At 54.3% G+C, this 25338-nt stretch overlaps 1 protein-coding gene across 2 annotated transcripts in view; it reads right to left on the minus strand.

Moving 5' to 3' along the window:
* Nucleotides 1–25338, minus strand: part of NTN1 (netrin 1) — a 178400-nt gene that overhangs the window by 58071 nt on the left and 94991 nt on the right. For both annotated transcript variants that reach the window (XM_074342212.1, XM_074342211.1), the window contains exon 3: nt 4624–4812. In XM_074342212.1, coding sequence (XP_074198313.1) covers nt 4624–4812 — 189 coding nt within the window. The remainder of the gene's footprint in view (nt 1–4623; nt 4813–25338) is intronic.

A 25338-nucleotide genomic window follows, 5' to 3' on the forward strand; every position in this document is an offset into this window, starting at 1 on the left:
CCTGGAGCAAATCTGGAGATCAGGATTCTGACCCCCACGTTCCGCAGGGAACTGGGAAGGCTGCACCAACACAGGCCACAGCTGGAGCTGAGCTCTTCCATGTGGGGTTTCTCTCCTCTGACCGTCTCTCTCCCAGTGGGTGCTGGCCTTGATTGGACTCCCTGGGTTGTGGTCTCTCCCTTCTAAGCTGGGAGCTGCTCCAGCCTCTGAGTTCCTTCCTGCCCAAGATAACCAACCCTTTTCCCGGTAAGCACCCCCCTCCCCAAGATGATGACAGGGAAAAAAAAAATGTGATGAGGAACCCACAAAACAAAAGGGCATCTCTGAGGCTAATTTTAGGCTTTCATAGGCTGCAAGGACACTGCCTTAGGGTCAGGAAGGGGCAGGGGCCCCAGATTCCTAGCTGTGCTGTGACTAAACCCTCAAATGGCCAGACCTAGACACACACACATACACACACACACACACACACACACACACACACTCTAGCAGTGATGACTGTCCCATCCCAGCCTTCATCTGGACACTGGCACTTCAGTACCACGAGGCTCCCAGCCTTACCAGTAAGATTTAAACTTTTACAGTTTTAAACACACTCTCCCCTCCACTCAGTTTTCATTGAAAGAGCCATTAAAACATCAAAAATTATTGATAAGAAGTCTCTCCCCTCTAAAGAATAAATCCTAGGCCACCTGTGAGTATTCCCTTTTTCAACACAAGAGCAAGTCACCATGCCATGTCTTATTCTACCCCTGTCCGGGGTTCTCAGCCTTGGCTACACACAGAGTGGTCAGGGACCCCAGCGAGGTGTAGGGGTGGCAAGATGTTCACCTCCTTCCCAACCCTCGGCAGAGCTGTTGGAAGAAACAGGGAGAGGATGGGGCAGCAAGCACGCCCTGGAGAAGACAGTGAGGACCACTGCAGGCTTCTGCCCGCGGCCACCGGCATCTTCTGAGGACGCGGGCACCTTCCTAGTGGCCTGCGTTCAGCCATGGTGACTGTGGCCGTGAAGGGGGCAGGGCAACAAGTGAAAGAAACCAGCCGCTCGGTGAGATGAGCGGGGATACTAGCTGCGGTGGGTCATGTCTTCGTTCTCATCACAATTCGGTTCACGGGAGACTCCTGGAATGTCTTTATCCATCACAGATGGTTTGGGGAGATGATAAATTAATATCGTTTAAATGGAGGCATGGCTTAAATGGTTAAATGGTAACGTCTTCTTCTGACAGCTCTAAAGAGAAAGAGCCCCCGAGTCCATAAAGAAGACAAATGGTAAACAAAACCGCCTATCTTTCGACAGATTCCAAGACGAGTATCATTCACACACCATTCTGCGGAGAAAGGGGGAAATTCATCTAGTCTGACTTTGTATAGGACAACGGTCCGCACCATAATGAGGCCTTCCCAGTGCTGTGAAATCGCGCTGAATAGCCGGAGAGTGCAGCCGCCTGTTCCCTGGGCATGTTGATTACGGTCCTTTGTACGCACCAGCCCTGCCAGCCCCAGTCTGGTTCTACACTAGGGGAGGGGAGAAAGAACCCAGCAAATGTGTTGCTATGAAACTTCCCAAATGGGGGGACGGCATGATGATGTTTGGGATGGAATGCCCTTGCTCCAAGCTGTTCTTGTCTGGGTCCACCCCTGCTCTCAACTGAACAAGATCGGGAGTCAGCCAATCACCAGCAGTGTATGGGTGGCCTCAGCACCCCAGCCTGGGGCTCCTCCCAGGCCCCAGGAAGCCAGGGGGTAAAGAGGCCCCATGGCTATTTCCAAGCACTCTCAGGTCAATGGCCAACTTGAGGCAAGAGGCACTCCCAGTTCCCCATTAAGTGCATCTGAAACAGAGCAAAGCAGGGTAGCCTTCATCTGAGGGCTCGATGGCGGGGGTGCTTCCTCACCTACACAATTTTGGAAGCCCCTGAGAGCAAACCATAAGAGATCAAGATGCTGGGACCAAACGCTTCCACAAAAGGAACCACTTCCTTAAACCATCCGGCCCTAGGGAGACAAGACAGCGGACTCTGTGGGCAGGTGGCGGGAAGGGGAGGAAGGGGTGGTGATGGAGAGACCCCTGTCTGAAGATCTCAAAGGTACACATCCCCTTGCTGGCATCTGAACTCTCACAGAACGGTTCCCGTCATGGTCTTCCTTTGATGGGAAGTGTTCTGTGGGACAACTGCAGATTCAAACTTCCCACATCCCCTAAGGGGGTGACACCAGGAATAGGAATGCTGAGGGGAAAGAGTTGAACTTTCAAGAGATGGCTTTCTTCACCAATGAAATGGCAGGACCTTTCAGGCCATATTCTTCTTCTCACCAATTAGAGAGCCGATCTTTGAGACATTGTCTTTTCTCACCAATCACAAAGCAGGGCCCTTCTAGCAATGCTTTTCCTCACCAATCAGGAGGCGGGATCCTTGAAACACTGTCTTTCCTCACCAATCAGGAGGCTCTGAGAGTCCCACACTTTCCTGCCATGTTTCCCCAGAAGGCTAAGCAGGTGTTCTTCTGAGCAGATTTCATCCTTGTATTTCTCCTCTTCATGAGCTTTTCTCCCAGGGTTCCCACCAAAGCAGCTGCTGTCCAGGGCTGGGGGGCTGGCCACAGCATTTGAAGTAAGACAGGACCACACCCTTGTCTGCCTACATCTGTCCCTCCTGGAAAACAGCGATGGGAGCCGGCATCTCCATACCATTTAACCAGAGTGGCAGAGCCCCAGAGGATGATCTGCAGGTTCCCGGGACCCTGAGGCTTTGTGACATCTCACTCCAACCAGTGAAAGGCCCTGTCCCTCCCCACAACAAAAGAGGAAAGGGAAGGGAGGCAGATGACAAGATGACCAAGGGCCTGCTCATTCCTGACTCCCCAGGGGACATGCCTTTCCTGCTCCAACAGCAGAAACTGGCACAGCAGGAAGTGACCACTGCCCTTCAGGCAGAGTCCAGCCAGACCTTCTCCACGGGCACAGGGCTGCCCACCTGAGTGGTCCCTGTTGATTAAAATTTCTTGGCCAAATTCCTAAGAAATCTGTGTGCAACCAGTTGTTTACATGACTCTGACTTCAATTTCTTCTGAAGAAAAGGGACAAACGTAGGCACAGGCAAAGGTACTGGCTACCTTCCAACTATATTCTCTGAATACCCAAAGCCCTCCTTCCCTGGTGCCCTTGCCTTCCTGCCACTGGAGACGTTTCTTGGGTCCCTTCACCCAGGTCACCTTCTCAGTCGCCAGTCTCCTGGGGTTTTCTCACCTGGATCAGTTGTTTGTTTTAAGGTGGAAACAGCCCCGCTACCTTTATGCTTAAATTTCTCTCGGCAACCACCAGAGGCAGCCTTAAGTCCACGGATCTGGAAGGAAAGCTTGCTCCTATGTTGGGAGCCACCCTATTCATCGCTGCTGATTTGGAATCCAAGGGATTTCTCCTGAAGGAGAAAGAGTGGGAACCTGTTTTTTGGAGAAAAGCGTCCTGCACAAGCAGGGCTGGCTTCACAGGCCCCACACTCAGAAGGCCACATGCTGGGTTGAAGCTCTGATTGCTATTTTGAAATTCTTAGCAATTCCTGAACAAGAAGCCTCGTATTTTCATTTTGCACTGGGGCCTATGAATTATGTAATCAGTCCTGCACACAAGTGCCCAACATCTGGTTGATTTCCTGTTAAGAAGATGATACTTTGGCTTCATCCAAGGCTAAGGGGTGGCCTTCTCTCCTGCAGCTCATCATCTGGGCCTAAGTCTGCCATTGCTTGGGTCTCTTCCATGTCAGGGTCTTTACAGGCCCATGTTAGGTCCCTATCGATGCTGGCTTGTGGCCCAAGAGCCCTCAGACATAAACAGCTGCTCGGGAAGCCATGCTCACAGCAACCCCTGGCTCTAGGCCCCAAGATTTGGACCCAGAGAGCCCTGGTTCCTGGAATTCCCAAAAGCAAATGTAGGGTGGGGGTGGGGGTGGGGGGGCCCCTTCTCCCCTCCCCCCCCCCCACATCACTAAATCCCCTGGCATTTCATCAGCTGCTCTGAGTCATCTGACCATTGCCTCATTTTGGTTACTGGGAGAAAACAAACTGCATAAAGTTAAAACATTAATGCTTGCTTCAGTGAACGAAAACAGAGTCGTCCCTCCACACCCACGACCCTCCCCTCGTTTAATTTTTTTGTCCTGAGAAGTGAAACTATTTGCAGGTGGATTAAATGTTCCTTCTGAGCCCCTGCCCCCGAAGATGCCAGCATCACTGCGAAGGCGCATCTGTGCGAGGGTTGGTGGGGCTGGAGGGGGGAGCGGGTGCGCACACATCCAAAGAAATGCGTCTGCGTGGTTTCGTGAAAGAGAGCCCTTTGTGCCGACGGTAAGCCCGGTGAACCTGACCCCCGCCCTGTGGTATGCGGCACACCTGTGCGGACGGAGGGGGCGGGGCGGGGCGGGCGCCCTGCGCCCTCGCAGGGATCACACCTCCTTTCTTCTCCTGGAGCCATTTCTCCACCGCCCCTTTGTTCCCTCTTATACCTCCAAATACCCGGGAGGCGTGCGTGCGCGCGTGCGATGATCTCGAGTGGGGACTAGGAAGTTGGGGCACAGGGGAGAGCGGCGAGAGGGAGGGGGCGGCGCGCGGCCCCGCCCCGCCTACCTTTGCAGGCCTTGCGGTGGGTGATGGGCTTGCCCAGGTCGCGGTAGTAGCCCTCCTTGCAGTAGTGGCAGTGGCGGCCCGCCGTGTTGTGGCGGCAGTTGAGGCAGACGCCCCCGCTCTTGCGCCCCGACAGCTTGTAGAGCTCCATGTTGAAGCGGCAGCGCCGGGCGTGCAGGTTACAGTTACAGGCTGCGGGAGGCAGGGACAGGGGTCAGGCAGGGGCGCGGGAGGCCCGTCCCCCCAGCTCCCCCGCCCCCACTGCCCGCCGGCCAGGCAGTCTTCCCTCCCGCAGCTTTGCCTGGGCTCGCGTTTGCATCCGTCAGCACGGATGGACCACCAGAGCGTACCGGAGCCGTTGCCAGGTGCCCACTTCCCTCTCAAATGCAGACGGTTCATTTCCTTCAAACTCCCCGCCCCCCTCCCCCTTCCCATCACACACGTCAGAAACTTGGGCATCTTCCTTGTGCCCAAATCCTGCTTGTTAAGGGCTGAACTGTGCCCCCAGCGACCCCCCATTCATAAGCTGAAGCCCTAACCGGAACCACCGGGTATGACTATAGTTGGAGATACCTTGGAGAGGACCTACCTTGGAGATGGGGTTTTTAAGGAAATGACTAGATTAAAATCAGGACATTAGGGTGGGTCCTAGTCCAATCTGACCCGTGTCCTCTTTTTATAAGGAGGCAATTTGAATACATAGAGAGACAGCGGAATGCACATTCAGGGAGGAAAGACACTATAAGGACACAGGGAGGCGGCCATCTGCCCGCCAAGAAGAGAAGCCTCAGAAGAAACCAACCCTGTCCACAGCTTGATCTGGACTCCAGCCTCCAGAATTGTGAGAAATAAAGGCGTGTTAGTTAAGCACCCTGGCCAGGGGTGTTTTGTCATAGCAGCCCGAGAGACGCGTGCATCTGCTCCCAGCCTCACCTCTGCCTTCGCACACTCCTCACTTCCATGAGCTCCCGCCACCAGGCTGGACTCTCCTTCTCCCAATCCTCCCACCACGGAGGACTCAGGGCCCTGCTGCACCATCTTCCCTCCCACCATCAACTTGGGCGACTTCCCATGGCATGGGGGTCCACGCTCCTGGCCGCGGGGTCCTCTGGACAGGCCCCCAGCACCCTTCTCCCTGGGCTGCCTCTGGCCCAGTCCTGCCTGCCTCTGCCTGTACCCCTTCAACTCAGTACCCTTTTCCCTCTGCTGGGATGCTCTTCCGGGCAGGCCTCGTTCATCTCCATGGCAGTGACCACCTCTGGGCTCCTGATTCCCAATCCATGTTTTCAGTTTCTGCTCTGGGGTCTCCTCCTGGCCCCAGAAGCGCCTCCTCTAAACCCACTCACTGCTCTCCCTCCGTCAGGCCTCAGCCCTTCCGTCGCCTGAGCTGAGCCCTCTAAGCTCTCAACATGGTAACCAGGGCAGGAGTTCTAAGTACCTATCTGAGGATGTCTGGGACTAACTGAAAATCTTTCAGTGGCTCCCCACTGAATAAAATCTACATCATTTAACACGGACTCCCAGGCCCTGAACAAACTGGTCCTGCCTCTCCCTCCCTTTGCAGCTCTGCTCGCCCCACCCCTCACTCTTACACTTCAGCTGTATCAAACTTCTTGCAGTTTCTAGAGCCTGCCACCTGTGAGGACCCCTCCCCTGCCCCTCTGTGGCTCTGCATATGCTGGTCCTTGCCTCCTAGGACCCTCTGCTCTCAAGCCCCCTCCTCATCTGCCTGCATCCTTCTCCTTTGCATCTTGGTTTCCATGTCATTTCCAGGCCCATGAGCACCTCCTGCCAGCCTGGGTTCCACACAGTGAGGGGTGGGGAGGGGCCTCTGGGTTCCCCGGGGAATCAGCCCAGCCCCCACACAGCCCTCCTCACACTATCTGCTTCTTCTTGAGGCTTCTAACTCCGGGATCACTCCAGCCTCGATCTGGCCTAATCTTGCTCACTCTCCAACACAGTTTGCCCCCACTTTTGTGTTAAGCTTAATTTAAATCGCATTTTATGTAATTGCTAAAGAAATACACATGTAATACCAGACACTTGAAAAACAAAAGCAGAAAGGAAAAAAAAACTGCACTCACATTTCCACCAACTGCTGTTAATACTGGGTCTTCCCTTGCAGGCTTTAATTCACATTTGCTCAGCTGGGGGGCTATTTAATTCTTCCCTACAGATGGGGTTCAACCTTGGACCTCTTGCTTCCTAGCCTATTTCCTCATAATGATGAACAATTTTTAATGCCAGGTAATGTTCTTCATAATTTTGAAAGGTAATCAAGTCCTCCACAGTGCGGATATAGGAAATGGGCTTGTAGGAATCAGAAGCTGATGCAGTTAAAAGCAGGGCCTCCCAGGGTTGGGCGGTGAACTTGTGTCCAGTTTTTCATTATTACAAACAACGCAGTGGTCACCAGTTCTGAACACACATATTTGCACTCAGCTCTGATGACTGGCGTACAGTAAATTTCTCAAGGCAGACTCATTAGGTTAAACTGTGGTGTTTTTAACTTGGGATCCCAATTGCCAAACTGCCCTCAAGAAAGGCTGTCCCGGTTTACACTCCCCACCCCCGCAGGATGTGAGAAATCCAATTTCGCCCCACCCTTGACAAGAATAACAATACGCATTTGGTATCAGCATTCTTTTTTTTTTTAACCTTTGCCAATTTGTCTGGAAAACACACATACACACACGATTTTAATTTGCATGTCTTTGATTACCAGTGAGGGTGGACATTCTCCACGTATTTGTTTTTCTATTTAGGTTTCTTCCTTTGTGTGTGCGTTGCCTGTTCCTGCCATTTGCCCAGTTTGCAAATAAGGTAGGGCTTTTTTTTTTCTTACACTGTCTAGTTCTCCTACGTACGGTGGATTAAAAACCATTTGTCTTTTTTACACACAAGCTACAAATATTTTACCAGTTTCTTATTCACATATTACTTTTGTGATTAAAAAAAATTGTTGCCTCTTGAATTTTTCTCTCTGATGTTAAGATAAGCTTCTTTAAATATTCTTCCTAGAGTCCCCCATAAATCACACACAGTTTGCAAGTAGAGATGGGTGAGGGCTTTAGAGGAGGTGCTCTGTGCGGTACCAGAGAAAAGACCTCAGCTCAAGCCTGAAGTCTGGAAGAAGCATCTGGAAGCCCAATTAGGCCAGAGAATGACTCCTGAGAGCCTTACAAGTGTCCCTCATCACCTCTGACCCTTGGGGCAGAGTTTAACCAGGTGCAAAGAAAGAAGCTGCAGCCACGCCCTGCCCACCAACACAGGGAATGATGCGCGAGTTCGGTGTTACTGCAGAGTCACTCACCCCTGGGTGGCTCCGAGGGGTTAAGTGACTTACCAGCCCAGGACCACGGAGCCAGTAGTAAATGGGGCCCATTTGGCTCCTGGCCCACTGCCCCAGAGGAAAGGAGCCACATCCCTGAAAGGAACAGCTGGGACTAGACTACCACCTGGAATCTGCACCGTTCCTACTAACACGGAAGTCAGAGGGCCTGGCATCCCTGCCCAGGGACAGGGATCTGGAAGGATGTGGAGTGCCCTTCCTCAGGAAGGGATAGGCTTCAGGAGCAGCAGCATCTTCTGGTCCCTTTTGGAGGCGGATGCTAAGCCTGCGTCCACCTCTGTAGAGTCAGCTCCAGCTGTCCCCCCATTCTCTCCCAGGAGCTCAGCACCCCACCTCCACCCCAAGGGGAACCTTAGGCTGGTGTCTCCCTTCCATAGGCACCTGACACCAACAAAGCTTCTTCCCCAACAAGTGGTCACACAAAAGAAAGCTCAGAGGCCGAACATCAAAAGGCAGGGCTCCCCGCCCCCCGCCCTGTCGCCCTCCTCTGGGAGCTGTCAGGGGACATCAGTGGCGATTGCCCGTGCTCAGGCTTCTGCAAAGCATTTTACAGCTTGTTTTCTTTTCTCTTTGTTTTATTTTCTCTGCACAAATGGAAAAATGCACTGGGCGAAGGGGCTCACCTCTGGATCGCTCGGCCCCAACAGAGACGTCGCCCAGCTCCCAGGCTGTCCCCAGCCCCTTCCTTGGAAAGACACCTTAATCCCCGATGCCTTCCTGTTTATCTCCTGCCTCTCTTGGAGGCAAAAATATTGGGTATTCGTTTCATTATCAGATTTCAAGGCGGAAAGGAGAGGGCAGATTTGTGAGAACCGAGGGGTCAGCCCAGGGGAGAAGGGAGGGCGGAGGGCAGCATGATGTGTGAGGAGCCGGCACAGGCTGCATCCTGTCCTGGGGTCCCCCAGCCACCCAGAGAGAGCTGGTCTGTTCTGGACCCCAAGCTCTGCACCTTTCTTCAGCGGTCACACGGGGATCACCAAGGACACATCACACGCGGCTGCATTTCAGACCCAGGGGCATAACACAGGGCAGGAGGTGGGAGGAAGAGAGCCCCCGGACCCACAACCAGAAGCCTGACAGGGAAAGGGGCTCAGGAGATGGGGGCCCATTTTCCTCGCCCATCTGAAGGTCCTCTAAGTCTTCTTTTAACGTATGCCTGTTACCACCATTCCTTAAGCTTCTTCGAACCTCTCCCACCAACACAGATTGTCCAACCCCTCACCACCCCCAACGGCTCAATCAACACACATTTAGGTGCTCTGGCTTCATGCCAGGCCCTGTGCCACAGGCCATCAGAGAGACAGGGATGGACAATGCCCTCTCAGCTACCCAGGGGCTCCCAGTCTCATAGAGGGAGGGGGCAAATGTATGCTCTTGGCAGCAAACTTTTAGATAAAGCAGGACACATGCTCAGCTGTGTTGGTTCCTGGAGGACAGGGACAGTGTTTGTCCTTATGTCATCCAGCCCAGAGCAGACCTCATTTTGTTATACAAATGAGAGAGAGGGAGCAAAAATGAGCAAGCAAGAGAGATGGATGGATGGGTGGGTGGATAGATGGGTGGATAGATGGGTGGGTGGATAGATGGGTGGGTGAGTAGATGGATAAATGGATGATGGATGAGTGGGTGGGTGGGTGGGTGGATGAATGATGGCTGGATGAAGGGGTAAGTGCATGGGTGAGTGGGTGGGTGGGTGGATGAATGCGCAAGTGAGCGTTTAGGTTAGGTAGGTAGGAAAGTAGGACTGATGGAGGATTGAGCGGTCCGCCTGGATGATACCCTCCACCAAGACATAGCCTCGTGGCGTTTGTGACCTTCTTTTCTTGTTGCTTTGCACTACTTTAAAGTTCTCTTGTTGCTTTAACTCATTGATTTAGCTTCTGTCTGCTCGTGTGGACTGCAGTGCTTTAAGAAGAGCCCACATCTAGGATGCCTTGGACTCCTCCCAGGACCTCGAGTAAATTCTTGCACACAATGGTGACTGAATCCACATCTGTTGGTTTGATAAGCTGTCCAGACACAGACGTCGACCCTCTCACAAAAGACCTGATGTGCTGACCCCCAATCCCACCAGGGCTCTCCTAGGCCCAGAAAGAATCTAGCAGACTTTGTTAAGCCGTATCCAGGCCCTGTCTCTCAGAGACTCGGGCTTTGGCTCCCCTAGATGTCATGTGATTTGGGGGGGGGGTGCTCATGGACCAGGACAGTCCTTCAGCGATGGGCTTCCTCAGAGCTCCAGGCTTGACGCGGTGCCCTCCCCACCGTCCCCACACACAGAATTACTCCTAACATTCTCCTTCCCTTCCAGGTTGCCCAGGTCTGTTCTGCAGCACAGCAGGGAACTCTGGTCCTCTGTATCTGCAGCTGCACTGCCCCAAATAACTGGCCCACATATGCTCCCTCCTGGGCTCTGTATGCATGTCCCTAGCCCTCGGCTGCCTGGTAAAGGGGAGAGTTCATGGCAGGGCATCTGTGATGGAGGAATGGGGAGAGATCTGGTTTCAGGAGAAACCTCTTAAACGATTGGTTCAGAATAACAAAAATATTTGAGAGTTATTTTTAAGAGTTTGGCATAGTTTGTATTTCCTTTTATTTATTATTTTGTTACTCTCCTTGGTATACTGTTTATTTAGAAATTCTTTGACCTTTGTTTGTAAATGTTGAGTATTCTGCCCTCAGTGGTGTCGTCTCTGAGCCCAGTTTTCAGCCTCTCCTGAGATGACCAGGCTGGGCAGTCACCGCTCCCCATACACCTGGCTTCTGCCAGCACCTGGGGACCCTGAGCTGGGCTCTCAAATGGCTCTTTTTGGAAAAGGGGCTGAGGCAGGACCGGCCCAAGCATTTCTGGGGCCCTGAACCCTTTCATGTCTACAGGTGAGCTGGGCATAAGAGAAATGATTGCTCATGTAGATAAACCTGCAAAACAAATCCCAGACTGTAGCTTTCATTTTACTAAAGGTAAATGTGGTAGCTGGCGAATTTATTTATTCACTCACCTGATATTTACTAAGCACCTACTACGTTCCAAGCACAATGCCAGGCGCTGGGATAGAACAGTGAGCAGGACAGAGCGGGTCCCTGCCCTCGCAGAGTCTTCAGAGGTACCCAGCATGAAAAAGTCTGGTTAATGTTGCTGTCACTGTCACCTCACTCCAAGGACTACCCCTTCCCCCTGAACACAAGGCTGAAAGCTTGTCACCGGAGACATCAGCTGGCCAATACAATGCAGCAGTGACCAGCCGGGGTGTGCCAAAGAGACTGGACAGCTGGTAAGAGACTAGAAGCATCTCACAGGAGCCGTTTGGTTCCAGTCAAGGCTTGAGGGCTTGCAATCATTTTCGGCATGTCTTGGCTGATTTCAAACTGAAACACTGTTGGAAAGCACCCTAGAAATGGCCAGGAGGACTGGACAACTCGCTTGTCTGGAAGTAAAGTCAACAGTCCATGCTGGGCGAGACAGTGCCCGGGTAAAATGAGGATGCTCTGCGGGACTCCAGGGGACTCCCAGAGAACATGTGAGGGAAGACGTGGCCCCTCAAGACATGAGACGGGGCCACCAATGACACCCACAACCCTGCATGCATCTGCATGATTGCTTGTTCATTTCTTCATTCAACAGATATTAACAGAGCCCCTTCGACGTGCCAGCCTGTGAGTCGAGAAGCACAGCTATCGTAGGGTTGATCCTGCTGCGTTTCGCTCTTTCAAGACTATGACCTCCTCTTCCTTCTCTCGAGTTCTGGTTTTCAATTCAAGAAGCCACTTCAAGAAGCCACTAATCCCCTCCCAAGAACCCAACATGGGATGGCTCTCAAACGTGGGTGCCTAGAATTACTGGGACTGCCTGCCAAAACACAGGCAGCTGAGCCAGCCCCGTGCCCAGGGGCTTCTGACTCAGCGGGCTGTAGGTGGCGCAGGAGAATGTGCACTACTAACAAGTTCCCAGGTGACGCTGACGGATGCTGCCCACCCCAGGACCACACTGTGAGGGCCGCTGGTCCAGAACGCACGGAGGAGAAAAAAGATGTCTGAAGGCAAGGCTCTAGGGGCTCATGTGAGAGCATAGTTATGATTAAGCTCACTCAAACAGCACACAGCCGATACAACATCACAAGGCTGCAAGGATGAAAGGCAAGAGAACTGGACCTGATCCGGGAAACCTGGGACCTAGGCGCTAGTCCTGGTGTGCGCCCCTGGAAAGCCCACTTGGCCTCTCTGAGCCTCCATGATTTCATTGGGAAAATGAGGACACTGGGTCTGATGATCTGACTTCCTTCCTAGCCCTGAAAGTCTATGGCTGTGCAACACCAAACTTCTGGAGGTAAGGGACAGATTCCAGTCGGCAGGGAAGCTTTCGGGAATTCAGGAGGGGTGTGCTCCAGCTGTGAACAAGCCACAGGGGTGGAACTGAGTTGGGCAAGGAGCAGGGTGGCAGGAAGAGCAGTAAGACCACTCCCAGCCTGTAGGTAGATCAGAGATGGGGCATGATGGTACCACGGCCCTGAGGGGCCATCTTACAGACTTCCACAAGCTCAAGGTGGAAGTGATGCGGGCCTACAACCGGGGAGCAGCCTCAGCAGGGGGAGTAGCTGACAGGACTGGTGACCACCTGATCCAGAAGGACTACTCTCCAGGGTACTGGGCAGAGGAAACTATTCTGAGGGAGAAGTTAGTCCACTTTGGGGCACACGGGTTGGGTGGGTGGTGGGGGTCAATGGGGAGACCCTGGTGAAAGGATTTCCAGGAGGGCAGTTAGCAACAGGAACTTCTCCGCTGGGCCCGAGAACCTCCTAAAGTCAAGTTCTCACAGGGAGTAGCCCACTGACCTCTCTCCAGGTCTCTCTGCCAGCGCTTCCTCTCAGGAGACAGAAGGCCTGCAAAGCCACATTTTTTTTAAAACTTGAAAACAAAATCTCTGCCCCCTGCCCCAGACCTGTGCTTGATCTCTGGTATCAGAAACAGAATGCACAAGAGACAGATTAAGGTGATAGGAAAAATGAAAAAAAAAACAAAAAAACAAAAAAACCTGAGAAATGCTTTCAAAACCCAGTCCCCGAACTCTGTCCAGGAGGCTGGCCTTCCCAGCGGCCAAGGCGGCCAAGGCGGGCTTCAGACGGTTTCTGATAAAGTCCCAGGAGAGAAGTGGCCTGTGTTTGTTGAGGGCTTAGAGAGCTTTAGAGAGTGCACACACAAAGGGGCCCTGTCAACAGCCCTTCAGGCCGCTAACAGGGCTGAACAAACACCAGGGTAACAAGCTCTTCACACCTGTGGGGCTTGGGAAAGGCCGGGCCCCTTTGTCAAGGTATCAGACAAAAGAGCGGCTGGGAGCCGCCGTCCCCACCCAGCCAGACCCTCCCGGGCTTCTGGAGCAGGGATGGGGGCGAGAGCGGGGGATAAATCTGAGGTCTCTGAGCAGAGAAGTAAACTCCGGCTGGGCAGGGAGGCGATGGATTAACACGGTCCCGCGCACAGGCTGGTGACGAAGGCCCCGGAGGGAGCATTTCCTGGGTTGGGCTGGGGCCACCGCAGGAGGCAGGGTCACAGGGTGCGTCGTGGCCTGGTGGCTTTCTCCCCAGAGATCTGTGCGATCTGTGCGGGCGACCGGTCCCCTCCCCAGGGGACTGCGCCCGGCCATCCCCCGAATAGGCTTGACCTCACCGTCATTTTTTCCACTGACTTTTTTTCCTCTGTAAACATCGTAGCTTTTTCTTTTCCCTGCCCTTGTTTGGCTGCTGAGCCACCTCCCCCTAAGGCTTTGAACCGATCCCTCCTAACGTCTCCCAGGCCTTTTGCTGCCGAGGAATAACTCAGGGCTCCTGCCGCACAAACATCCCCCTCCCAGTGGAGGAAATGCCGAGGAGGCTTTGGTGAGCCGGGAGGAGCCGTCCTCAATTCTTTGTCTGCAGGGCCATTCCTCAGATCCTCCCTTCCCAGGGCCCCGCCCCAGGAACCTCCCTCAGGGACTTCAGCCGAGGCCCACGGTGGCCAGCCTGAGTGGCATTCCCAACTCCAATCGACCCCCCACCCCAAATCCCTCTTCCAGCCCCTCCTCTCCCCTTGCCAATACCCAGTTCTGGTACCTTCCACCGCAGCGGCCCACTGACTCCAAGATGCAAACTCTCTTGCCCTCAGGGGTACCGGTTTCAAAAGAGAGGTCCAGAGACTAGGAGTCTTGCTGCTTTCTTATAACAGGACCCTACACGAACACTCTCACCCCACCCCCGGCCACGTCCAAGACCCATCAGCCGAGCAGGAAAAGGGGGTGTTGTCCTCTGAAGGCCAAAACAGGATCTTGGGGCTGGTGCAGGGAAGGAGGAGGGCTTCCAAGTTTTCCTAGTTTATCCTCTTGTCACAAAAGAAATGAGAAAAAAGAGTCAGGGAGACCTTGCCAAGGACCTGGAACTCGTTAGGGAGGTCTTTCCAGACCTCCAGCGCGGCGAGGTGGCATGGCCCTGGGCAGAAAGAAGTGCGATAAACCCCGTGGTTGCTGGAATCCATTCCCGAAGGCCAAGACTTTTCAAAGGAGAAGAGGCCGTGTGAGCAGAACTCCCCCTGCAGCTCTGCTTGCCACAAGATCCTCTTTCCTCGCGGCCTCCCCACCCTGCCCAGATGCCCGTCAAGAGCGCGGGGGCCGCCGTCCAGCCCGCGTTCCCCAGAGGTGGTGCACACACTCCCTGTGCTTTATTAAACAGACATATGAGGGCTGATCTGCCAGCCGTGCCGGCCAAGTCTGGCCCCTGCTCCCTGGAGTCGTTTCCCATCTGTAATGGGTCCCATCACCGAGTCTGGCACATGCCAAGCTGCAGGCTCCAGCGGCAGTGGGAGAGGCTGGCAGCGAGGAGGTTTAATGACTTGCAGCCGATTCTGGTCCCCTGACACCAGGCAAGAAAACACGCAAATCCCGGGACACCATTCCCACTCCCTTCCCCACTGGGCCACGGCCGCCGTGTACTTCTCTGCTGGGCCAGTTATTTAATTCCACTCTTCAGTTAACTCTGACTTGGGCTGCCAGCTCCAGAGACAAGCTTAGGATGCAATCTACCCTGCTACTGGGATGTGACGCCGCACTCAGGGCCACGTCAGCCCAAGAGATGGAGGTTCACGTGTGTGGATGGGGACAGGCTGAAGCTGGGGTCCCTGTGGACCCCTCTAGGTCAACGCTGACGTGCTTTCTCATTTTCCTGATTCCCTCTCCGACAAGGGTTACCAGATGTAGCAAATAAAAATGCGGGATGCTATAAACACAGGGAACTATAGTCAGTGCCTATAGTGAAAAAGAATATGAAAAGGAATATATATATAACAGAATCACGATGCTATACACCAGAAATTAACATTGTAAACCAACTATACTTCAATTAGAAAAAAAATGGGATGCCGAGTTTAATTGGAAGTTTAACAAGTCCTTTCGAGTCAAAAATGCTGAATTCCAAGGGTTGTCTGATTCTTCAGTTGCTGTGTGGTCAGTGCCTCCCCCAATCACTTCTGTTTCTCCATCGGCTCACTGAGAACAGAAATCTCCTGTCTGAGACTATGTGGTGATGTAAAAAAAGGAAAGACTCTGCCTGTCTGATGACCCCAAAAGTGTTCTTGGGGGACCCCACCATCGATGCTGAGCAGACAGGCCACCACTCTGTCCCCATCAGGCTCTCCAGGGGCCCAGTACCCCCCAGCATGTCCGAATTTCACCTGCAAAAATCTCACATGGAATCTCAGCCCCGTCCAGGGCAAAACAGGAGGAGAAAGGCTGTTACGATCAGCATGGCCCAAACTCTTAACCCAAAAAAAGGCCATTTTTATCAAGACATGCATTATGGTAGAACTGATTACACTGTGAACCCCAATTCCAAATCCAGTTATTTTAATCAAACTGGTAGGTATAACTTATTCATAACTTACTTACATACCAGTCAAGTGTTGATGAGATCCCATTTACAGACTTTAACTACATACCACATCACTGAAGAATGTAGGTGGCCTATCATCAGACAGAGGGAGTGACAGGGAACAGCAGGTTCCAGCTGACCTAGGATGGGCCACCCCAGGAGAGAGTGATCTCACCGTTTCTGGAGGCATTCAAGTAGAAGGATGCAGTACAGGAGATTCCAGCTCTGAGGACAAGAGAGAACCAGACAAAGTCCCTTCCAACTCAGCAAGCCTAAGAGGAGACACTATTCCACGTCTGGGCTGGGAAAGCCTTCCAGGTCTGAGGCTGCAACTAGCCTCGTTAACATTCTGATACATGAGTTAGTGGAAGAGGTACCCTGACAAATCCTCCAGTCTGTAAACGACCCTGAGTCAGAAGGAGGCAGCCAGAGAACTTCCCTGTGGGCAAATGTGGGGAATTTATTTGCAGAAAACCAATCCAAATGGTCCTTCTTGGAATGACGCCTCATGTTATCAGCTACAGCTCTGGAGAACGGCATGGGGACCAAGGCCACCTCTTCACTGTGGAAAGATGATGGCTCTGTAGCTGGGCATCTTCTGAAAGAGCTCTGATCTCAGAGCCGTGACATCAGAACAGTGATGGCTTAGCTAAAACAAACAAACACCCAGCCACTCTTTCGGGGTTTTAAAAGCTTCAGGGCAGACCGATCTTCTGCAGAAATGCACCAATACAGCTGTATGCAGCTGGCATCTCTGTGACGGTTGGTGCCAGGAAGCACTGGTTATTGAGTATTTTAAATATCTCCCCTAGATTTAGGAATAAGCCATCCCGGTGGCTTGCTGACTCTCTCATGCTGAAGCTCCCAGGCAAGAATCATGCAAGAGACTGGCCCTTACAGGAGGGGAGAGGGTCCCGGGATGACTGGGGCCCTCCACTCTCCTCCCCCAGGGCCGAATGCCTGGCTCACTAACAGGCAGAGCGATCTGGCTGCACTGATCGGTCTCAGCACCCAGAAGGCATGGCTGCTGAGGGTCCCCCGGGCATATCAAAAACCCCGTGGGATGTCCAGCCCCGCTAACCGGCAGGATCCTGGCTGAACTCTCTCCTGCTGCTGGCTTTGGGACCAGGTCTTCTGGGGTTAACATGAAAGGTTGTCTCCTCCTCGAGGCCTCACCCCCAAGCAGGCAGGACTGCGGGTGCTAGGGCACTGATGTGTCCAGGAGGGGTGAGGACCTTGGGAGCTCTGAGAAAGGGATGACAGGGGACACAGGCCAGGCCACAGCCTGAAGGACAAGATGGGCAGGCAGAGGGGAGCAGAGAGCGGGAGGTGGGATGGAGGGCAGTGCTCAAAGATGAAACAGCTGACACCCGGCCATCGAGACTCACTTCAGCCACTACGACCATGACGGGAGCCGCCTGGAGCCTGTGCACTAAGGTAGGACCAGACACCCACGGTGTCTTGACTCCCAGAATCTCCCCCGAGGCAGGGATCACTAAGTCTGCCCCAGCACCTTAAACTGATGCCCCCTCACTTACTCATCCGTGAAGCAGGACCACCGCCCGCAAGGCATGCCACGGAGGGAAAGGAGGGCCACATGGGCAAGGGTGCAGAGGTCTCCAGAAGGGTCTCCCAACCCTGGACAGCCCTGGACTTGAGAAACCACAGGAAACTAACACAAACACCCTTGCTCTTCAAAATGCCCCACGATGCATAACTTTATCCTCATCTCACCAAAGGAAGCCATCAAATAAAAAAGATGGAGGACCAGGGCCCTAACCTGATATACCTTCTCTGCCGACTTCTCACAAAGAGCAGGGGAGGGAGGCACTGTCCTGCCCATTTTACAGGTGAGGATGTCAAGGCCCCAGGCTGAGCCCACACGGCTCGCAGAGGCTGCTGGGAACTGTAACCCGGCCTGGCTCCAGCTCCCAATCCCGGCAGGGTCCAGTTCCCCCAGCTGCCCGTGGTGGGGGTGGAGCCCTGCCCCCCAGGACCTCCACCTATGACTTGGTCGGCTCTGTAACCAGAACAGAACCATTTAAGGCACAAGCTGGGCTGGGCTGGGCAGGGGTTGTTTAATGACAATAGTTCCCCTCAGGTAAAGTCTTTGGATGTTTTTCCTTGCCTTAAAATTAGGGGGTTTGGGAACCAGACAGGTTCCTTGGACAAGTTGGGGGGGTGGGCCCTGCCTGTGAAGGCCCGACATTTCTTGGCCCTGGTGCTTCTAGCTGCTTTGGATTTGCTTAATTCCCCGGGCGTCCTCTGTAATTCCACAGTAATGTGGCTTTAATTGTCCCCAAAGCGGCCCATTCTTCCTTTATTGTGCAGTAAATTTCCCTCCAGAGTTCGGATTTCATGCGCCTGCCCCAGTCCGGGAGCCGGGCGCCCAGCCGGCCGGGGTCAGGGTGGGGGGAGGCCCCTGTCCCCACGCAGGCCTCTCGTCCTGGCTGCCGGCCCTTCTCCTGCTCAGCCGAGCAGGGGCTCGAAGCAGCCTGGGGCGGCCATCAGGTCTGGGATGGGCACACTGGCAAGGAGGCGGGAACCCTGGTCTGTGGTTCTGTCTGGAAAACGAATTAACTGAACAAATGCAAACACGACGGGACTCATTAGGCCAGAGTCGAGACTGGGCTGCACCCGTTCATCTCATCAGGAACTCGAGCAGGAGCTTGGGGTGCTGAGGAGCGGTGCTGGGGCCTGTCCAGCTCTTCCACCTGGGCTGCCCAGGCCAGACACCTGCCTCCCGGCCAGCTCCGCCATCTGTAATGAAGAGTAATTACGAGCACCCCCTTATCAGATGAGATAAGGCACTGGGGGGAGGGGGAGGGAGCCTGGAGCCTGGGCACCTGAGGTCAAACCCCGTCTGCCCCACACCAGCGCAGTGTACTTGACCTTGGGTGTGTTCATGGAGCTCTCTGCGCCTCAGTTTCCTGAACTGGATGAGGACAACAATGGTGCCCACCTGGTTAACAGCAGCTAACCCAGGGGACCAGTAACTGAAATTATTATTATCATCCTGACAGCACAGGTCCAGGCGTCTGTGGAAGACGTGGATGCAGGGACACAAGGCTAAGAGATGGCTGGGGCCCTGCCTGGAGTCCCCAGGGGAGACGGAAAGAAAAGCTGACAGCAGTACGCTCACCCATGGGGTCCCCTACGGGCAGAGCCCGTCCCTGGAGACACAAGGCCAGCTCTTCCCCGAGGGCCCTTGCGGACTGAGATGGGACTCTTCTAGCCGGCCTGACCTGCTTGGTGCTGAGTTTTAAGGGAGTCTCACCGTGACAGTCTTTTCTTACCAGAACCTGAACCATCTAGGACAGAGTAAAGAACGATACAAAAGAAAAACAAAATCCCTGAGCAGGAAAATGGCGCTCACCACTTTCCTCCACTAAGACGGGTACGCTTCAGCCCCAAAGGTCCCAACCCCAGATGCTCGACGCTCTCCGTTCACATGGAATTCTAACACAGCGGGAAGGAGGGGAAGCTGCGCTTTGTCGAGAAATAGGGGACACGACGACAGGCTAGGTAGGAGCCAAGAGCAGCATGAAGTGCGAGGGCCACAGAGCAGGGCAGCTGCCAGCCCCCTCGCCACGCCTCTGCGGCAGCAAGCAGGAGTCACTGGTATCTGCAGGTGGAGCTGGCGGCACCCTCAGAGATGAGCCCGCCACCCCTCCTGTCCTGGCTGGAGGAGACGGAGCTTCCGGGGGACCTCTTCGTACATCTGAGGCTCAGGCGCGGCCACCCCTCACCCCACGGTCACCTGGTCGCGTCTCTGACTTCTCTCCTCCCCTCACCCTGCCCCCCTCTTGGGTCACCCCGCCTCCACCTGGTAAGGCCTGGGGTCCTCGGTCTGTGGTCTCCTCATTGTCCAACCTTGCCCCCTCCCCTCTACTCCTGTCCATGCTGCCAGTCCTGCCCTGCTGAAGAAAGTCACCCCACAGGGAAGGTGGACATTCCATAAATCCAGGGCCACCGGTCTCCCCAGACAGCCACACATCACCCACTCCAGGCCTTCAGGTCGTCGCTCAGCTGGTTCTTCTCCGCGAGGCCCGGCCTGACCACCAGCCCTGCCCTCCCACTGCTCTAGTTTCCTCCGTGGCGTTTCATGTTGTAACATCCACATACTTCGCGCGCTGACCCTGCTTATTACATCATCTTATAACATTACATAGCACACGGTGTACGCAGCCATCCGTTTACTGTGCTTCTTCCATCTAGAAGGTAATAAGCTCCATGAGGACTGGAAGTTTTTTTCTCCTTCTGTTCACTGACACATCCCCAGGGCCTAGAACACAGTGGCTGCTACATAGTAGGTACACAGTCATATTTGTCAAGTCAAGAATGAGTGAATGAATGAACGAGTGGGCCCTTAAGATTTGCCAACTCTCTCTCCCACTCCCTGGAAGGACTCTCTTTTCCAAACACTCTCCAGCCTATTTTAAACCTCCAGCCCCCATCTCCCTCCTCATCTCCACACGTGCACTTTGTGGCTTCACCTCCCACTTCTCAGAGGAGGTGGAAGCTGTTAGGCTAGGCCTCTGACCACCCGCTGCCCCCAGCCCGGAAGCCCCTCCATCGGGGCCGGCACCCTCCTTCCTCCCGCTGTGTCCAGCCAGCCACTGCATTTTGGACGCTGACCCATCATGCCTCTGCAGGAAACAAAACCCATCTCCCATCCCTTCTCGCTCAGATGCTCTGGCTCTCCCTTTGTCTGCCTTCATCCTCTCATCCTACTGGCAGTTACGCAAAAATCGCTCCCCTCTCGAAAGCCCTCCCTCCAGCCCACATCTCCCGGCAGCCGGCCCCCCCTGGCCTTCCCAGCTCAGCTCACCAGCCCTCACCTCCCACTCACTCTCCACTCTGTCTCCTAGTCCACGGGAAACCTACATTCAGGCCACCCACAACCATGATACTTACTGCACGTCCAGTCCAGGCTGCCATCTGTCCTGTCCCTCTCGGCAGTTTTGACAGCGCTGCCACACCTCTCCCACAACTCTCTCTTCCTTCCATGTTCAAAGGCACTTCAAACTTAATGGTCCAAGCTCAGCGTCATCATAATCCCTCCCAGACCCAGCTGTCTTCCAGGACACGGTGCTTTCATCCACCCACAAGGGCAAGCGGGACTCACAGGAGTCACCTTTGCCACCTCCGGCTTCCTTAACCTGTTGTCTGACCCATCACCAAGCCCTGTTTACCTTTGAATTCCCAAATCTCCCCCAAATCCCTCTGCTTCATTTCTCAGTCCGAGTCCCCATCCTCCCTGACCTGCCCAGGGTCATGAATTTGGGCTTTAAATCCGCGGGAGGGCTGGCATTTGGTTCTGAATCCTCCAGGGAGACCATCTTTCCCCTCTATTCAGTGAACAGGTCAAAATGGGCTGATCTCCGGGTCTCCCCTCTGCACTGTAGGCCTGTGTCCTGTGGAGTGTCGCCCTCCGGGCCTGAGCTTTCTGTGGCCACCTCCTGTTAGCCATCCTGCCTGTATCCCTGGGCCTGAGTCCCACAGAGCTGAAGCTGTGGGTGGGAAGGGTCTGACACACACCCTCCCATCCGGAGCCCGCCCTGGACTGACTCACCTCTGTGACCCACTTTTACGCCATGGGCCTCAACAGATGCCTTCATTCCCTTGACAGCTCAGTGGTGCATTTTTTTTTTTAAGTTTGTGTTTTTGTTTGTTTCTTTAAAAAAATTTTCCATCCTGTACTTGCTTCCATTGCCTTCAGAGGCAGGGTAGCCGTTCCTCCATATGCAGGGTGGATACGCCGCTGGCCAGGATGCCCCCGTCCTCCAGAGCGCCCGCTCCTCATTCCTGTCCATGGCGAGGACCTCCCCTTTCCCAGTGACCCAGAGCAGACACAGCCCGCACCGCCAGACGGATCGTTTAAGAGGCACTCAGCTCTCCTAGACGCCCGCTGACTCGTGTAAGTGTGTTGGCCTCCACTCTCCAGCGAAGCCAGCACTTAACGAACTGAGGTAACAACCCATTTTCGGGTCACGAGATGGGCTTAGTGGGTTGTGGGACAGGGTTAAAAAAAAAAAGAGAAGCAAATAGAAAATCTCAGGGTGGATCACTCATAGCAAGGGTTTATTAAAGTTTTATTTTGGATGGATGGGTGGATGGATGGACAGATGCGCTAGGTCGTGATTCATATGGTAAATGTATTTTTACTGTGTGTCACGGTCCAAAAATGCTTCATTTAAATTCCACTGAATGTGGTTATGCTTAGTCCTTGAGGACGAGGGCCATGTTTTCCTTCTTTTCCTATTCTCTCTCTGGACATGGAAGCATGCTGGGCTCATTGGAGGTTCTTGGCAAACACAGAGAGAGACACGGAATTGAGTGAGTTTCTGGAGAAAGTGAGGAAATCATTGGGAAACTGACGCCCTGAGGTGTGACAGGGGCTCTTTCTCTTGGAACTGGAATCTCTTAGGTCCCAGCAAGCCCTCCACTTGCACTGCGTCAGGGGAATTCGGGTCTATCCTTGCAACGGCCTCACCGTTGACCCCGAAAATTCAGCGAAAATTGGTTTTCCTCAGTGCACTACATCAGGGGAGCCTGATAAATGTGGGCGGCGAAGGGCAGGCCTGAGAGATCGCGGCTGCCCGTGGGGGACACGTCCTACCCACGTGGCGTCAGGCCTGGGCTCCTGTCCCCGACTCCTTCCTCCTGTCTCCACGCCGCTGCCCTATCGATGGGTCTGAAGTGGCTCTCTTACGAGGCCCCTTGTTTGGTCAGGAACCTGTTCAGGCTCCACAGAGCCTAAAGGATGCGTCTAGATTCCTGAGCTCGGCATTCAAGGCTCCTCGAAACCTCCCTGATCCCTGTGCCAGTGTCACCCCCACGACTCCCTTCCCCTGCCAGCTGCGCTCCAGCCCCGCCCACTAAGCCCCCTCCTCCGTGATGTCCACAGACTTGAGCCCCCCAGCTGCCCCAGCCTCCTCCACCTCACACCACGTGAAGAAACAGGACAGTCAGGTATGCCAGAGGGGACTGGAGCCCCAGACGCACCTGACCACTGCGGAAGGCTCCCAGCCACCTGCCATCTGCAGCACACCTGGTAGGACGCTCAGCCCTAGAGGGTTCCCGGCTCTTCGACCTTCAAGACCGTCTTCAGGTTCCCATCTTCAGCCCTCAGGTTCCAAGTTCTCTTCCCCCGACTCCCCATCCCTCTCAAAGCTCCAACTGCCTGGCCCCCTGGCTGAGTACGTAACACAGCTGCCTTGTCTGGTCCACACTGCCCCCCACACAGGGTTTTATCTCCTTGTGTCTTTTGCTCCGCCGTCTCCCCGTGGCGGTACCCAGCGCCCGGCTGTCAGGACGACGGCTCTCAATGAGTCCGTGTGGATGGATTGACTGACGGGGAGGGGATGCCAGAGCCCAGGTGGGAGCAAGGATCCCTCTGGCCTCTGTCTCCTGTCCGCGCAGGGCCTTGGGTGACCACGTGCAGAGAGAGGGGGACGAGCCAGGTCAGGCACAGGCAGGGGGCGGGAGTCCGGCGCTGAGCCTCCTTCCTCGGCTGCTCTTGCGGAAGCTGGTGCCGAGGACGAGGCCGAGAAAATCGCAGACACGCGCCTGGGCCAGACTGAGGCCCTGCCCCTCGCTGTCTCTGCTGCCCCGTTATGAGGTCTATTTGAGCTTCCTAGGCCTGGGGCAGCATCTCACCACTAACATTTATGCAAATGAAATAATGAGCAATTTGGGGAAAGGAATGAAATGCTGAGCAGGATCCAAACCACCCCAGACACCCGCCGGCAGGGGTTTCCAAGTTGAGCAATCATTTTAAAGACGATTTAAAGTCACTCGCTGGGAAAAAACACACCGGGATGCCTGCAGACCAGGAGGCCCTGTGGCTTCGGGGCACCGCTGGCCTCACTGTGGGGCGTGGGGGAGGCCGGACTGGGAGGGGCGTGGAGCCTGCCTGCTGCTCACTGTTCTCCACGACTGGACTGGTGGGACTTCAGTGGGGCCGCTGTGAGCCAACCGGAGGGATGCGGCCCCTGGCCCAGGCATCCTACAACGCCTACCGCCTTCTGGAATCAGACTCGGGGAGAGCTCCAGGCCTGGCCCGGGACACCTGAAATACTCACCAACTCTTACTAGCGGAGACAAGCCCGCCCCAGGGATAGGGTGCTACTCAGTGTATTCGTTCATTCATTCATTCACTTGTTCACTCACTCAAGCAAGCTTCGTGCAGTGCTCACCACGTGCACGATCTGCTCTCGGTGCTGAAACAAAATATTCACTCAGCAAACGCTCCCCGCACTCCAGCTTCAAGTCATAACTTACCTGGGCAATGAGGGTGGGGAGTGATACAAAAAATGAACAGGAGACACTGTCCCTGGCCTCCAGGAGCTTATAGTCTTGTGGGACAGGGACAAAGCAAGGACGAAACTCAAATTCCAGGCACCAGTAATGCACAAAGAGGGTTTAGAAAACACAGAGATGACTTCCACCGGGGCCAGCAGGGAAATCTCCACGGACGAGGTGTCATCCTAGCTGGGTCTTGAGGGCTGGATAGGAGCTGGGTGTACGGGAGAGGGGAGGAAAGCTTTCCAGGCAGAGGAAATGACACGGGAAAAATACAGAATAACGTGGAGAAGCTTGATCATCAGCCTCTCTCCTGATCCCCTGAAGCAGAGAATTAGCCCAAGTGAGGAGTCACTTTATCTTTTTCCCTTAAAATCCATGTCCACTCCTCTTTGGGCGCCAAAGAGGTCGGGGTCTGCCTCAGCCCTCACTCTGCCCGCTTTCTGCCCACAAGTGTGCAGCAGAGCAGGACGAGCTGGATGGAAGGGTTAGAGGGGGCTGGGGTGTTGCTGCAGAAGAACCCAAAACCCACAAGGACTAGAGGAGAGGGTCTGCCCGCTGGTTCCGGGTCCTTACCCTCACACCACATGCAAGCTCCAAGTCTGCAGGGCTGAGGTGGGAGACGAAGGTGGGGGCTTCCTAAAGACCAATTTCTTTTTTTTTTTTAAGGGGGGTGCGGATAAAGAAAAAGCAGCATCACGTTGCAATTTGATAAAGCTGGAGGGTAAGTACACAGGCATTTATCACAGCATCCTCTTTTCTCAATGGCGTTGTTATCCTTTAATTATCTCAGCAAAAAATACATTTTGATTGGGTTGGTTCGGTTTTGTAAAGACTGAAGCATGGAAGCGAGTGATCATTCCGCTGACCCGAGCCCGTGGCCTGGTGCTGCCCCTCCTTTCAGGGAACACTGACCCTTCCATGGCCTGTGAGAGTGTCTCCTTAGGGGGACTGACTCTAGAGAGATTCCACAAAGCAGCACCAGGGCCAGAGCACCAGGAAGATGGGAGGAAGCGGACTCAGAGCTTGCAGGCAGGAGCAAAGAGGAGAGAGAGGCTTGTGTGCACATGTCTCTGTAAACTCCGGAAATCAGATTCTTCCAAGAACGGGGAAGAATGTACAGAGGCTCAGAGGCAAAGAGCAGCCGTGCATGAGAAGGCTGTCTGAGAGGTC

Source organism: Camelus bactrianus, chromosome 16 (assembly GCF_048773025.1).
Source record: "Camelus bactrianus isolate YW-2024 breed Bactrian camel chromosome 16, ASM4877302v1, whole genome shotgun sequence".
NCBI lineage: Eukaryota > Metazoa > Chordata > Mammalia > Artiodactyla > Camelidae > Camelus > Camelus bactrianus.